We start from the raw sequence: 15,712 nt of genomic DNA, 5'->3' as shown, positions 1-15,712 counted from the left end.
AGAAAAAGCAGAAGAAGCAGAAGAAAAAGCAGAAGAAGCAGAAGAAGAAGAAGAAGCAGAAGAAGCAGAAGAAGAAGAAACAGAAGAGAAAGCAGAAGAAGCAGAAGAAGAAGAAGCAGAAGAAGAAGCAGAAGAAGAAGAAGAAGAGAAAGCAGAAGAAGAAGCAGAAGAAGCAGAAGACGAAGCAGAAGAAGCAGAAGAAGAAGCAGAAGAACCTGTGGCTTTCTTAACAAAACCTCATGTCTGCAGAAGGAACGAGGAGCATTGTGCAAGTCCATAAGAATGTACTTTTACTATCCTCTGCAGAAGAGTATTTTGGAACACTGATAAAAAAAGATCATATGAGATATTGGTTATTGGACGTGATTGTTATACAAACACATCGATGATTCAGTCTGTTTACTGTAACTCAAAACGTCAAGGGAAGACATTGTTATCCGTTTGTTGCTGCAAAACCCTTAGCAAACTCTTACATAAACTTGACATCATGTATTTCCAAGGTAACACAAATGATTTCAGCCCATTGTAGTTGTTTGCTTTTAAACAGGGATACTTCCACTTCTCAGAGACATCTATTCATTTGATGCATTTTGAAAGCGGGAACATTAGAGTAAAATAAAGGACACTATTTTACCACTATCAATCACATACACAACACAGTGACAATTTACTCAACCTATCATCACTGTGTTTTGTATGGAAAAGCTATAAGCAGAGTAGTCTTGAGCAGTGGACTACTTCTTTAAAGCCACTCAAAATGGAGATGCATCAAGCCACCTTGTGTCAGACAATGACAGAGAGAGAAAGAGATGGGGGGGGGTCTGAAATTATTGACACCCTCGATAAATATGGGAAATAATGACTGTATGAAATAAATCAGTCAAATAGTGAGCTATATTGTATGCAAAACAAACTGGGAGATTATTTTATACTAATAAAACTGCTCAGAGAAAAATATTTTGTTTAACAAGTAATATTTTTTTCTCAAAAAGGTAGAGGTCAAAAATATTGACACCCCTAGCACGCAATGACGACATCACGCTTGTGACTCTACAAACTTGTTGGATGCATTTGCAGTTCGTTTTGGTTGTGTTTCAGATTATTTTGTGCCCAATAGAAATTAATCGTAAATAATATATTGTGTCATTTTGGAGTCACTTTTATTGTAAATAAGAATAGAACATATTTCTAAACACTTCTAAATCAATGTGGAATATATCATGAGACATGCAATCGTGAATAACGATGAGTGAGAAAGTTCCAGAAGATCAAAAGATCACACCCTCAAGACATGCTAACCTCTCACTGTTACCAATCCCGGGAGGTTAGCATGTCTTGGGGGTATGAACTTTGACCCTCTGTAACTTTCTCACCCAATCATTATTCATGATCGCGGGTCTCGGAGGAGAGAAGAAGACGACTTAATAACTACTGTGTTCTTCTCCTCTATTCCTTCAGCATTTGCTATGGGGGAAGGGAGGGGGATGCCTGTAGCAGAAAACGAATGAAGGAAGAGCTAAACGTCACTGCCTCCTAACTCTCAATGCTGTACTGTAGTTCCACTGAATATAATAGACTGTCTAACTGGTGTTCTATCGAGACAGCTAGAGGGCATAGTAACACAAACCAGTGGTGACTCAGATCCAAAATGACACTATACACTCTTTGTTTGAGTGTATGTATAGGTGATTGGATAAGAACATATGGTATGTGGGGGTGGTTGTACTGTTAATGTGTACAAGGCAATGCGGTGAGACCGCCCGGGGTCAGAGCGGGGTCGAGCAAACACACAGAAGTCTTAGGTGGATGATTGACTGCAGTGGGACCTGTCCCACACTAATGTTCTCCTGTTCTATCCGGTTGATGTCTTCTGCTAACTTCTAATCCCAACACAAACACCCCTTTATCTCCAGCAGACACAAATGAAGGCATGGTGGCCCTCACCACCTCTGGCACGCTACTCTGAAACAGGAGAGAACATCTCAAGGACAGAGAGGTGGAACTTTAAGTCTACCGTTCGTTATGTGCAGAGTGTTACCACGGGGGCATCCGAAATGGCACACGATTCCCTCCCTATACAGTGCACTACTTTTGACCAAAAGTAGTGCACTATATAGGGAATAGTGTGCCATTTCGGACAGAGCCCAACACTCTTCCTAACTGACTCACGTCCCAGCCAACCCCTGCAGGGTTTCAGTTTCAGACTAGGACTCCTTGTGGATGACTTCAAGGAGCATCTGCCTTTGTATTTTGGTGTTTGAAGGCTAAGAAAAAGTGTCTGAAGACTAATAATGAGCCAAAATGTGTTATTTTCAGGGGAATTAGGCAGCGGTTGGTGCTCCCTCCATAGCCAGAGATCATCAGACAAACATTATTGACACAAAAGAAATGAACTCCGTGATGATGAGTAGAGTCAGTGTGTGTGCGCTCACGTTTTTATGTGTGTGTGCAGAGAGTGTCACGAAACCTAAAAACACACAGCTGGGGGACACCATACATAAAGCCTGTCACCATGCCTGTCACCATGTCTGTCACCATGCTTCTCAGTCAAAACAGTTTGCCCATATATTATGACAAAATCATGACTTTTTGTTTTGGTGTTCGGCAGGGCGTTTTTTCCGGCTGTTCGCGCACACAACATTTTTGCTTGAGAGGCAAGTCGAAGTGTCATGTTTGTCATTTATTATCATGTCTTGTCCCTGTGCTCCCCATTCTGTTCGTTTCCCTCTGCTGGTCTTATTGGGTTCTTTCCCTCTTTCTATCCCTCTCTCTCCCCCTCCCCCCTCTCACTCTCTCGCTCTCTCTTCTCTCTATCGTTCCGTTCCTGCTCCCAGCTGTTCCTATTCCCCCTAATCATCATTTAGTCTTCCCACACCTGTTCCCGATCCTTTCCCCTGATTAGAGTCCCTATTTATTCCTTTGTGTTCCGTTCCTGTCCCGTCGGTTCCTTGTTTAGTATTCACCATGCTGTGATTGCGTTTCGCCCTGTCCTGTCGTGTTTTTGCTGTGATTGTGTATCGCCCTGTCCTGTCGTGTTTTTTGCCTTCATCAGATGCTGCGTGTGAGCAGGTGTCTCTGTCTACTACGGCCTGCGCCTACCCGGCGACCTGCAGTCTGTGGCCGCTTCTCAGTTATTCCCCTCTACAGACTAGAGGATTTCTGTTATTCCCTGTTTGGACTTAAATAAACTCTGTTTCTGTTAAGTCGCTTTTGGGTCCTCTTTCACCTGCATGACAGAAGGAACCGACCAAGGAATGGACCCAGCGACTTCAGACGCTCGTTACACTGCCGTCGAGATCCAAGGAGCCATGCTCGGCAGACACGAGCAGGAATTGTCTGCTGCTCGCCATGCCGTGGAGAACCTGGCCGCTCAGGTTTCCGACCTCTCTGGACAGTTCCAGAGTCTACGTCTCGTGCCACCTGTTACTTCCTGGCCTGCCGAGCCTCCAGAACCTAGGGTTAATAACCCACCTTGCTACTCCGGGCAGCCCACTGAGTGCCGCTCCTTTCTCACGCAGTGTGAGATTGTGTTCTCTCTCCAACCCAACACATACTCTAGAGAGAGAGCTCGGGTTGCTTACGTCATTTCACTCCTTACTGGCCGGGCTCGAGAATGGGGCACAGCTATCTGGGAGGCAAGGGCTGATTGCTCTAACAAATTCCAGAACTTTAAAGAGGAGATGATTCGGGTTTTTGACCGTTCAGTTTTTGGTGGGGAGGCTTCTAGGGCCCTGGCTTCCTTATGCCAAGGTGAACGGTCCATAACGGATTATTCTATTGAGTTTCGCACTCTTGCTGCCTCTAGTGAGTGGAACGAGCCGGCGCTGCTCGCTCGTTTTCTGGAGGGACTCCACGCAGTGGTTAAGGATGAGATTCTCTCCCGGGAGGTTCCTTCAGATGTGGACTCTTTGATTGCTCTCGCCATCCGCATAGAACGACGGGTAGATCTTCGTCACCGGGCTCGTGGAAGAGAGCTCGCATCAACGGTGTTTCCCTGCTCCGCATCGCAACCATCTCCCTCCTCTGGCTTTGAGACTGAGCCCATGCAGCTGGGAGGGATTCGCATCTCGAATAAGGAGAGGGAACGGAGGATCACCAACCGCCTGTGCCTCTATTGCGGAGTTGCTGGACATTTTGTTAATTCATGTCCAGTAAAAGCCAGAGCTCATCTGTAAGCGGAGGGCTACAGGTGAGCGCAACTACTCAAGTCTCTCCATCAAAGTCCTGTACTACTTTGTCGGTCCACCTACGCTGGACCGGTTCGGGTGCTACATGTAGTGCCTTGATAGACTCTGGGGCTGAGGGTTGTTTCATGGACGAAGCATGGGTTCGGAAACATGACATTCCTTTCAGAGAGTTAGAGAAGCCTACGCCCATGTTCGCCTTAGATGGTAGTCATCTTCCCAGTATCAGATTTGAGACACTACCTTTAACCCTCACAGTATCTGGTAACCACAGTGAGACTATTTCTTTTTTGATTTTCCGTTCACCGTTTACACCTGTTGTTTTGGGTCATCCCTGGCTAGTATGTCATAATCCTTCTATTAATTGGTCTAGTAATTCTATCCTATCCTGGAACGTTTCTTGTCATGTGAAGTGTTTAATGTCTGCCATCCCTCCCGTTTCTTCTGTCCCTACTTCTCAGGAGGAACCTGGCGATTTGACAGGAGTGCCGGAGGAATATCATGATCTGCGCACGGTCTTCAGTCGGTCCCGAGCCAACTCCCTTCCTCCTCACCGGTCGTATGATTGTAGTATTGATCTCCTTCCGGGGACCACTCCTCCTCGAGGTAGACTATACTCTCTGTCGGCTCCCGAACGTAAGGCTCTCGAGGATTATTTGTCTGTGTCTCTTGACGCCGGTACCATAGTGCCTTCTTCTTCTCCGGCCGGGGCGGGGTTCTTTTTGTTAAGAAGAAGGACGGTACTCTGCGCCCCTGCGTGGATTATCGAGGGCTGAATGACATAACGGTTAAGAATCGTTATCCGCTTCCCCTTATGTCATCAGCCTTCGAGATTCTGCAGGGAGCCAGGTGCTTTACTAAGTTGGACCTTCGTAACGCTTACCATCTCGTGCGCATCAGAGAGGGGGACGAGTGGAAAACGGCGTTTAACACTCCGTTAGGGCATTTTGAGTACCGGGTTCTGCCGTTCGGTCTCGCCAATGCGCCAGCTGTTTTTCAGGCATTAGTTAATGATGTTCTGAGAGACATGCTGAACATTTTTGTTTTTGTCTATCTTGACGATATCCTGATTTTTTCTCCGTCACTCGAGATTCATGTTCAGCACGTTCGACGTGTTCTACAGCGCCTTTTAGAGAATTGTCTCTACGTAAAGGCTGAGAAGTGCTCTTTTCATGTCTCCTCCGTTACTTTTCTCGGTTCCGTTATTTCCGCTGAAGGCATTCAGATGGATTCCGCTAAGGTCCAAGCTGTCAGTGATTGGCCCGTTCCAAGGTCACGTGTCGAGTTGCAGCGCTTTTTAGGTTTCGCTAATTTCTATCGGCGTTTCATTCGTAATTTCGGTCAAGTTGCTGCCCCTCTCACAGCTCTTACTTCTGTCAAGACGTGTTTTAAGTGGTCCGGTTCCGCCCAGGGAGCTTTTGATCTTCTAAAAGAACGTTTTACGTCCGCTCCTATCCTCGTTACTCCTGACGTCACTAGACAATTCATTGTCGAGGTTGACGCTTCAGAGGTAGGCGTGGGAGCCATTCTATCCCAGCGCTTCCAGTCTGACGATAAGGTTCATCCTTGCGCTTATTTTTCTCATCGCCTGTCGCCATCTGAGCGCAACTATGATGTGGGTAACCGTGAACTGCTCGCCATCCGCTTAGCCCTAGGCGAATGGCGACAGTGGTTGGAGGGGGCGACCGTTCCTTTTGTCGTTTGGACAGACCATAAGAACCTTGAGTACATCCGTTCTGCCAAACGACTTAATGCCCGTCAAGCTCGTTGGGCGTTGTTTTTCGCTCGTTTCGAGTTTGTGATTTCTTACCGTCCGGGTAGCAAGAACACCAAGCCTGATGCCTTATCCCGTCTGTTTAGTTCTTCTGTGGCTTCTACTGATCCCGAGGGGATTCTTCCTTATGGGCGTGTTGTCGGGTTAACAGTCTGGGGAATTGAAAGACAGGTTAAGCAAGCACTCACGCACACTGCGTCGCCGCGCTTGTCCTAGTAACCTCCTTTTCGTTCCTGTTTCCACTCGTCTGGCTGTTCTTCAGTGGGCTCACTCTGCCAAGTTAGCTGGTCATCCCGGTGTTCGAGGCACTCTTGCGTCTATTCGCCAGCGCTTTTGGTGGCCGACTCAGGAGCGTGACACGCGCCGTTTCGTGGCTGCTTGTTCGGACTGCGCGCAGACTAAGTCGGGTAACTCTCCTCCTGCCGGTCGTCTCAGACCGCTCCCCATTCCTTCTCGACCATGGTCTCACATTGCCTTAGACTTCATTACCGGTCTGCCTTTGTCTGCGGGGAGGACTGTGATTCTGACGGTTGTCGATAGGTTCTCTAAGGCGGCACATTTCATTCCCCTCGCTAAACTTCCTTCCGCTAAGGAGACGGCACAAATCATTATTGAGAATGTATTCAGAATTCATGGCCTCCCGTTAGACGCCGTTTCAGACAGAGGCCCGCAATTCACGTCACAGTTTTGGAGGGAGTTCTGTCGTTTGATTGGTGCGTCCGTCAGTCTCTCTTCCGGGTTTCATCCCCAGTCTAACGGTCAAGCAGAGAGGGCCAATCAGACGATTGGTCGCATACTACGCAGCCTTTCTTTCAGAAACCCTGCGTCTTGGGCAGAACAGCTCCCCTGGGCAGAATACGCTCACAATTCGCTTCCTTCGTCTGCTACCGGGTTATCTCCGTTTCAGAGTAGTCTGGGTTACCAGCCTCCTCTGTTCTCATCCCAGCTTGCCGAGTCCAGCGTTCCCTCCGCTCAAGCGTTTGTCCAACGTTGTGAGCGCACCTGGAGGAGGGTGAGGTCTGCACTTTGCCGTTACAGGGCACAGACGGTGAGAGCCGCCAATAAACGCAGGATTAAGAGTCCAAGGTATTGTTGCGGCCAGAGAGTGTGGCTTTCCACTCGCAACCTTCCTCTTACGACAGCTTCTCGTAAGTTGACTCCGCGGTTCATTGGTCCGTTCCGTGTCTCCCAGGTCGTCAATCCTGTCGCTGTGCGACTGCTTCTTCCGCGACATCTTCGTCGCGTCCATCCTGTCTTCCATGTCTCCTGTGTTAAGCCCTTTCTTCGCACCCCCGTTCGTCTTCCCTCCCCCTCCCGTCCTTGTCGAGAGCGCACCTATTTACAAGGTACATAAGATCATGGACATGCGTTCTCGGGGACGGGGTCACCAATACTTAGTGGATTGGGAGGGTTACGGTCCTGAGGAGAGGAGTTGGGTTCCGTCTCGGGACGTGCTGGACCGTTCACTCATCGATGATTTCCTCCGTTGCCGCCAGGATTCCTCCTCGAGTGCGCCAGGAGGCGCTCGGTGAGTGGGGGGTACTGTCATGTTTGTCATTTATTATCATGTCTTGTCCCTGTGCTCCCCATTCTGTTCGTTTCCCTCTGCTGGTCTTATTGGGTTCTTTCCCTCTTTCTATCCCTCTCTCTCCCCTCCCCTCTCACTCTCTCGCTCTCTCTTCTCTCTCTATCGTTCCGTTCCTGCTCCCAGCTGTTCCTATTCCCCTAATCATCATTTAGTCTTCCCACACCTGTTCCCGATCCTTTCCCCTGATTAGAGTCCCTATTTATTCCTTTGTGTTCCGTTCCTGTCCCGTCGGTTCCTTGTTTAGTATTCACCATGCTGTGATTGCGTTTCGCCCTGTCCTGTCGTGTTTTTGCTGTGATTGTGTATCGCCCTGTCCTGTCGTGTTTTTTGCCTTCATCAGATGCTGCGTGTGAGCAGGTGTCTCTGTCTACTACGGCCTGCGCCTACCCGAAGCGACCTGCAGTCTGTGGCCGCTTCTCCAGTTATTCCCCCTCTACAGACTAGAGGATTTCTGTTATTCCCTGTTTGGACTTAAATAAACTCTGTTTCTGTTAAGTCGCTTTTGGGTCCTCTTTCACCTGCATGACACGAAGTTCAGTAGCCAAAGTCTACGCCCCCTTCGTCTGTGATTGGTCAACAGTACTACTCCTAGTAGGAGTGGGAACTATGGATGGGATTCTTCAATGAAATGTTTGTTGTCAAAGTTTTAATGCAAATTTGTTCACTTGAGAAATAACGCACCAAACGTCTTCGATGTAAAATTGTGTGACTTATACCTCCTCTGCAAAACCGTCAAAATGTATTACAGATTTCTTGATGAATCTTACATTAATTAGGAGCATTTTGAGGATGTCTTACTGGGTATGATGTTGCTACGGCATCTCAAGAGGGACAAACATTAATATTGCTGAGTTTTGCCAGGAGCAAATCAAACCTAGTATGCGTGCACCTTAACGCTAACTCGACCGCTAAATGAGTGGGGGACACCAACTCTGACTCGGGCTAATTCATCTGATTATTTGTTTGAATAATGAACCAGATCAAAAATAAATACGGCCAGAGATTGAGGCAGAACAGAACACGAGTTCTCTGTGTGTGAGGAGAGAACATGCATTCTGCTCCGCAATCGACTTCATATCAGGGCATCAGCCGACAAAATAAGATTGGCTTGATAACAATTAAGGCCGTTTAGTGATGTAGGGGTTGAGAGGGAAACAATTAACCAAACATGATTTCTCAGTTCTCTTTAGGGCTCGTATCTCTGCATTGTATAGAGGAGGCGTTGGCCTGTTTCAGTGTTTGTTTCACACCCGGCTTAAAAGCTAAACAGCAACACGCCAGGCATTTACAACGCTGCTCTGTACCCTCTTGTTAAGATCGGGAGCTTGGAACAGGACACACACAATCTATCTTCTCCACACTGCCTTAACTACAGTAAATGTCAGTGTTTTGATGGAGGTTAAAGATCAGCAGCGCCCCATGGGGACTCCGCAGGCCTTCTTCACACAGGTCACGTGAGTGACTACAAAGAGCAGGCTGCAGAGTGGGAGGGAGTTGGCCAGAGGGATGGAGAGGTTTGAGAGGAAAGAGGAGACTGGGATCAGATGCTACTTCAGCTGGCTGTTCAAAGCCATTATAGTCCTCCGTGGTGTGAGAGCTGGGGGAATCATGGATGGACAGACAGCTCCAGAGGTAGAGGAGTGTGTGTGATTGGTGTGTGTGAGAGAGAGAAAACGTGTGTGTTTCTTTGTAACGATGTCTTTAATTGTCGACCCATATGATGTATTCATGTGTATGTCCACTGTAGGCGTGTGTATTCTTCAGTAGACCTACCGATGTTGCAGTGCTCTCCGGTCCAGCCCTGGTTGCACTCACACTTGCCCTCCTTGCAGACTCCGTTCTTAGTGCACATGGGGTGGCAGGCCTTCTGGTCACAGACTGTACCCGTCCAGCCATCCTCGCAACGACAGCTGCCCCCGAAACACACGCCATGGGAGCCGCAGTCCACCACACACACCTCTGTACACACACACACACACACACACACACACACACACACACACACACACACACACACACACACACACACACACACACACACACACACACACACACACACACACACACACACACACACACACACACACACACACACACACACACACACACACACACACACACACACACACACACAAAGGAGGAAATGTTAGTGTCAGTGTGTAATGATGTGTAATCGCTAGCTAGTTATCTGGGTGTGCTAGTAGCAAAGTGACGTCACCCGCTTTGAGGCCTAGAAGTGGTTGTTGAAACACATTCATTCATAACAAGCAAAACAGACATAAGGTTTCATCTATCTCTCTGTCAACTGTAGCCAGGCAGGGTCTCCGTTGGCACAATGCTTCCACTATTGTGTTTTGGGCTGGTCAGCTGGTGGGGTCGGGGTCGGGTGGATATGGTTGTCAGCCTGGTATTTCTCAAATAATACCTTGCTACTCTGACACGTCTGTCCCCCGTGGCTGACACGGTGTAGCTTGAAGAATCTGGGAGGTTTTCATGGTTCCTGGGTGGGGCACGGTGGTGGGTCTGAGGTGTTGGTGTTTGTGATATGGTGTGTGTGTGTGTGTGTGTGTGTGTGTGTGTGTGTGTGTGTGTGTGTGTGTGTGTGTGTGTGTGTGTGTGTGTGTGTGTGTGTGTGTGTGTGTGTGTGTGTGTGTGTGTGTGTGTGCGCGTGTGTGTATGTGTGTGTGCGCGTGCGAGTGGGGGTGGAGGGAGGGCAGTGTGGGCAGAAGTGTGATCATTGACTATGGACAGTTCAGGCTATGAGAGTAGACATATTGACCTTTACCCCAGACAGGGTAAGAATAGGATAAGGGTAGAGGATGGGTAGACACTGTTTGCCAGCCATCCAGCCAGACACAAGGATTCCAACTGTGCCTGAACCAGAATGACACCCAAATCAATCAACCACAGGTAAATCAATCCTGCTGTAGTGGGGTCCATAGATGGACGCCTGCAAACAACCCGGGCTTGTTTGGTACAGACTCCCGACTGACGGAATGTTGTCAGTTGAGATGAAACTGTTTTTGACTGTGTTCTGTTCTTCAGAGTTTAGACCATTTGAACCAGGAGTGTGCATTCAAGTTCCTCCAATTACTTTTAGCTCTGAGTGAAAGTGACACTTGTTTTCCATTCGGAGCCTTTTTGATGCAGTTACATGAAGGGGACAGGAACACCTTTATTGACACGACCTTTAACTATAAACTGAGGGGAGCGGTGTTTGTTTATTGACACGACCTTTAACTATAAACTGAGGGGAGCGGTGTTTGAATGAATTGTTGTTTGCACAAAATATAAGAGAGACACTCAACATCACATTTTTGTCATTTAGTAGACACTCTTATACAGGACGACTTACAGAAGTGAGTGCACCCATTTTCATACTGGTCCCCCGGGGGAATCGAACCCACAACCCTGGCGTTGCAAGCGCCATGCTCTCCCAATTGAACCACAGTCTCAATTTTTACTCTTGTGTCTGTCTTGGCAGGTCTGTACGTACAGACAGACAGTCAGAGTTGCAGGCAGCAGATGTCTGGCAGGGTGAAGACTATACTCAGACAGACCCACCCTGGCTAACTACTGTATACTACCTCTTACTGAAATACTGTCCTGTAGAAACACAACCCAGTAGAACGGATGAGACCTGTGTCAGAGAGTTCAGAACAGGACCGTTCACTGTATTAATACTGGAAGAAAATCCTCATACAATGTTGACTACCTACAGTGCTATAGCGCAGGTATAGGAGTAACAGCAACTAAAATGTTGCCACTTCTTGGACACTTTGCCGTCAGGGACAAATAATCAACCGTAGGACCATTGCTATCAGACAGTGGCTAAGAGAAGCAATTCCGATTGAAGTCAGTGTCTAGATAGAAGACATTGATTGAGCGGAATTCTCTTAGACTAGTTATCAGTCAGTGGCTGGAAGATCGAGCTGTTAATCTCTGAGTCATTCCAGGTAAGACCACAAGACCAAACAGACCCCCGACCGCTCAGTCTTTCTCGGTCTCTAAAGTTCCATCAGCCCCCTGGAGGGGCTTCGCTCAGTGTGGGCATCCGCTGCCTGTGGCGAGCTGCCATTACCGCTGTGTGTGAGCGTGTGAGAGAGAGTGTGTTGTGTGTCAGGAAGTGGCGCTGTTCGTCACTGTCATCGCCTTGTCACCAGGGCGGTGTGTGTGCGTGTGAGACGTGGCGGGCGCTGTGTGAAGCTGGGAGGGAGAGAGCGAGCTGGAGGGGTGACCAGACTGAGGCTCTGGTCACATCTGTCTGAAGGTCACCGTGGTCCAGACCAAACTGTCTCAGACAAAACAATAATAAAGACAGAAGAGGACATATGTTTCTGCTTAACACCCATGCTTCTCCTCTCTCCTATTCCTCTGTTTTTACTTTATTCCATGTCTAAGTCATTATCTCACTCTTTCTCTCTCCAGGGCGATTCCACGCCCGGACAGCCCCAAAAATATTTAGGTTATCTCAAATTTTTTCAGGCAATTCTTACACAGAAATTTCATTGGAGAGGAAGGATGTTTGACATGCTTTTTGTCACGCCTTGGTCTTAGTATTTTGTGTTTTCTTTATTATTTTGTTCAGGCCAGGGTGTGACATGGGTTTATTGTGGTATTTCGTATTGGAGTTTTGTGTTATTGGGATATTCGGCTGTGTAGGGGTGTTGTATGGGCTTGGCTGCCTGAGGCGGTTCTCAATCAGAGTCAGGTGATTCTCGTTGTCTCTGATTGGGAACCGTATTTAGGTAGCCGGGGTTCCACTGTGTACTTCGTGGGTGATTGTTCCTGTCTCTGTGTAGTGTTCACCAGATAGGCTGTAATAGGTTTCACGTTCCGTTTTGTTGTTTTGCATTTGTTTAGTTATTTCATGTATCGCTCTTTTTCCATTAAAGTCATGAGTAACCACCACGCTGCATTTCGGTCCGACTCTCTTTCGACAAACGAAGAACGACGTTACACTTTTAACATTGTTATTCCATTATTTTTTTTATCACTCTGCCCACTCTGAAAAATGATATACTTGTAGAGTATATTGTTCCAAACAATCCGTCTTGAAATGAACAAGATACAAAAGGGTACTTTTGAGATATAAATATTTAGATTTTTGATATTTACCATATCAGAATCTCCACTATAAGGAGTATAATGACACCAAGTGATAGAAATGTCAAACAATCAATATTTTCGGGCTGTCCTGGTGCGGAATCGCCCTCCATTCGCTCTCTCTTTCTCTCAGTCTCTCTCTTTCTCTCCATCCCTCCCTCTCTGTTTTCTAGTAATTATCAGTACTGTCTTATTTAATTGAAACTCAGTGTAATTAACAAACCCACGGCCTTTGCTCTCCCTCCAGCCTTCCTTCTCTTTGCTGGCTGAGCCAGTGTGTTAGAGCCAGATAAACACAGCTTTCTCTCAAATGAAAAATGGATCAGATCGATGTGCTCTCTCTTCTCTAAGCCCAGTTAATATAAAAATCACACTGTGGCCTTCATAACAGCATTAGTCCACAAAGCAGCAGTGAAAAGAGAGAGATAAAGAATGAAAGAGAGAGAGAGTGATACAGTGAAAGGATATAGCTGGGAAGGCCATGGCACAACTGTGAGAGAAGCTCTACTAGATATCCATCTCCACTTAGTGAATGAGTAGTGGCTAACAAATGTCGTACTCCTGAGTTAACGAGAGGCTAGCATGCTAATGTTCTAACAATGTACCAAATGTAATACTGCTAAGTTAATGAGAGGTTAACATGCTAATGTTCTAACAATGTACCAAATGTAATACTGTTGAGTTAATAAGGCTAGCATGCTAATGTGCTAACAACGTACCAAATGTAATACTGCTAAGTTAATGGTAATGTTCTAACAATGTTCTAACAATGTTCTAACAATGTACCAAATGTAATACTGCTAAGTTAATGAGAGGCTAGCATGCTAATGTTCTAACAATGTACCAAATGTAATACTGCTAAGTTAACGAGAGGCTAGCATGCTAATGTGCTAAAAAGGTACCAAATGTAGTACGGCTGAGTTAATTAGAGGCTAACATGCTAATGTGCTAACAACGTACCAAATGTAGTACTGTTGAGATAATAAGGCTAGCATGCTAATGTGCTAACAACATACCAAATGTAGTACTGTTGAGATAATAAGGCTAGCATGCTAATGTGCTTACAACGTACCAAATGTAGTACGGCTGAGTTAATTTGAGGCTATGTGCTAATAACATATCAAAAATGTAGTACTTCTGCATGAAGGCGTGCATGCTAACAACTAACAACCTTTACCAACATTCAAACAACGTGCTGACACCAACAACGTACCGACGGAGCAGTCGGGGCCGGTCCAGTTGGTGTCGCAGGTGCAAGTGCCGCTTTCGCTCTGGTAGGTGCCGTGGCCGGAGCACTGGTCGGGGCACATGGTCTTGAGGATCTCACAGTTGGTGCCCCCCCAGCCCGGGCTACAGTGGCACTCCCCGTGGATACACACACCATGGACTGAACAGCCAGGGTCCAGGCAGTCCACTGGAGGGAGGAGGGGAAGAGAGAGACGTTGATTTGTCACAATTCCCAACCAACTGCTGTCACTTTGGATTGTTGCATAGAGCAAATATAAACATACAGTACACAAACACTCACTGTGAAACTGTGGAATTGTGTTTGTGTCGGTGTGTGTGTATACTATCTCTGTGTTTGTGAGTGTCTACAGCTCAGCGTTCAACACCATAGTGCCCACAAAGCTCATCACTAAACTAAGGACCCTGGGACTAAACACCTCACTCCGCAAATGGATCCTGGACTTCCTGACGGGCCGCCCCCAGGTGGTAGGGGTAAACAACAACACATCTGCCACGCCGATCCTCAACACTAAGGCCCCTCAGGGGTGCATGATTAGTCCCCTCCTGTACTCCCCGTTCATCCACGACTGCGTGGCCAAGCACTCCTACATCATCATTAAGTTTGCTGATGACACAACAGTGGTAGGCCTGATCACTGAGAACGATGAGCCAGCCTATAGGGAGGAGGTCAGAGACCTGGCAGTGTGGTGCCAGGATAACAACCTCTCATTCAATGTGAGCTAGACAAAGGGCTGATCGTGGACTATAGGAAAAGGAGGGCTGAGCAGGCCCCCATTAACATCGACGGGGCTGAAGTGGAGCGGGTAGAGAGTTTCAAGTTCCTTGGTGTCCACATCACCAACATCCTATCAAGGTCCAAGCACACCAAGGCAGTTGTGAAGAGGACACGACAACACTTTTTCCCCCTCAGGAGACTGAAAAGATTTGGCATGGGTCCCCAGATCCTCACCTGTTGTATAATGCGCATGTGCCAAATACAATTTGACTTGTCTGTTGATGCCCAGCAAGTTGCCTGGAGCTGATGCTTGTTGAGCTGCAGTTACTTCCCTCTGCTGTCTCAGTGATGATGGGTCTTAATCTGTCCATTGACTACTGACTGGGTCACAGACCTCACAATAACATTCACTGCAAACTAATTGCATTAGCGTCGGATTGTGGTGCGTGTCAGTAGGAGGAGGTTGGCAGAAATCCATTTTATTGAGCAGTGAAGATGAGATTTTGTCCCATAGGGAAGTGCAATAATTGGATCTAATGTACAGACAGAGCTAGCCTTCTGGTGGGTTGTGTTGTAGTCTAGCGTAGCAGGTACATGCAAGGATAATTTAGCTAATCTAATATTCTCCATTCTGTGTGTGTGTGTGTGGTGCATGTGTGTGTCTCAAGCCACGCATCAATTGGGACAACGATGTAATTCCTTTCTCTGTGAAGTAGAGAGTAGTAATTGTTTCTGTAATACTGAACTATTGGCTGGCGGTAAAGATTATGAGGGTGAATGCTGAGCAATCACACACTGACTGGCTGACAAGGAAGGAAGAGGATGTGTCTGAACATACACAAACACACACCGAGGAGAGGGGGAAAAGGGCAGGGCAGATCAAAAGATCCCTCTAACAGGAAAAACAATAGGAATCTATGATCTCATGCTAATGGCTTAATACATCTGGCTAAGATGATCTAGCCTATCATGTGCCCTGCCCTGTCTAAGCATCACGGCTCTACAGAATGACAGCAGCCAATACTTCTGATCTGGCCTATCTACGCTTGGCGGTGCTACACAGTGACAGCAGCCAATACTTCTGAAATCCTTCCTTT

General features: G+C 47.1%; 1 protein-coding gene across 14 annotated transcripts in view; it reads right to left on the bottom strand.

The window, feature by feature from the left end:
* The window catches only part of LOC124011990 (teneurin-3), a 360,816-nt gene that overhangs the window by 128,577 nt on the left and 216,527 nt on the right, over positions 1-15,712 (bottom strand). For all 14 annotated transcript variants that reach the window (XM_046325296.1, XM_046325297.1, XM_046325298.1 and 11 more), the window contains 2 exons: positions 13,866-14,066; positions 9,320-9,505 (listed from right to left, as the gene is read on the bottom strand). In XM_046325296.1, coding sequence (XP_046181252.1) covers positions 9,320-9,505; positions 13,866-14,066 — 387 coding nt within the window. The remainder of the gene's footprint in view (positions 1-9,319; positions 9,506-13,865; positions 14,067-15,712) is intronic.

The sequence above is a fragment of the Oncorhynchus gorbuscha genome, linkage group LG24, assembly GCF_021184085.1.
Source record: "Oncorhynchus gorbuscha isolate QuinsamMale2020 ecotype Even-year linkage group LG24, OgorEven_v1.0, whole genome shotgun sequence".
In the NCBI taxonomy this organism is placed as follows: Eukaryota; Metazoa; Chordata; class Actinopteri; order Salmoniformes; family Salmonidae; genus Oncorhynchus; species Oncorhynchus gorbuscha.
Note: the sequence above shows the minus strand (reverse complement) of the source record. Positions and strands in the feature narration are given on the sequence as shown.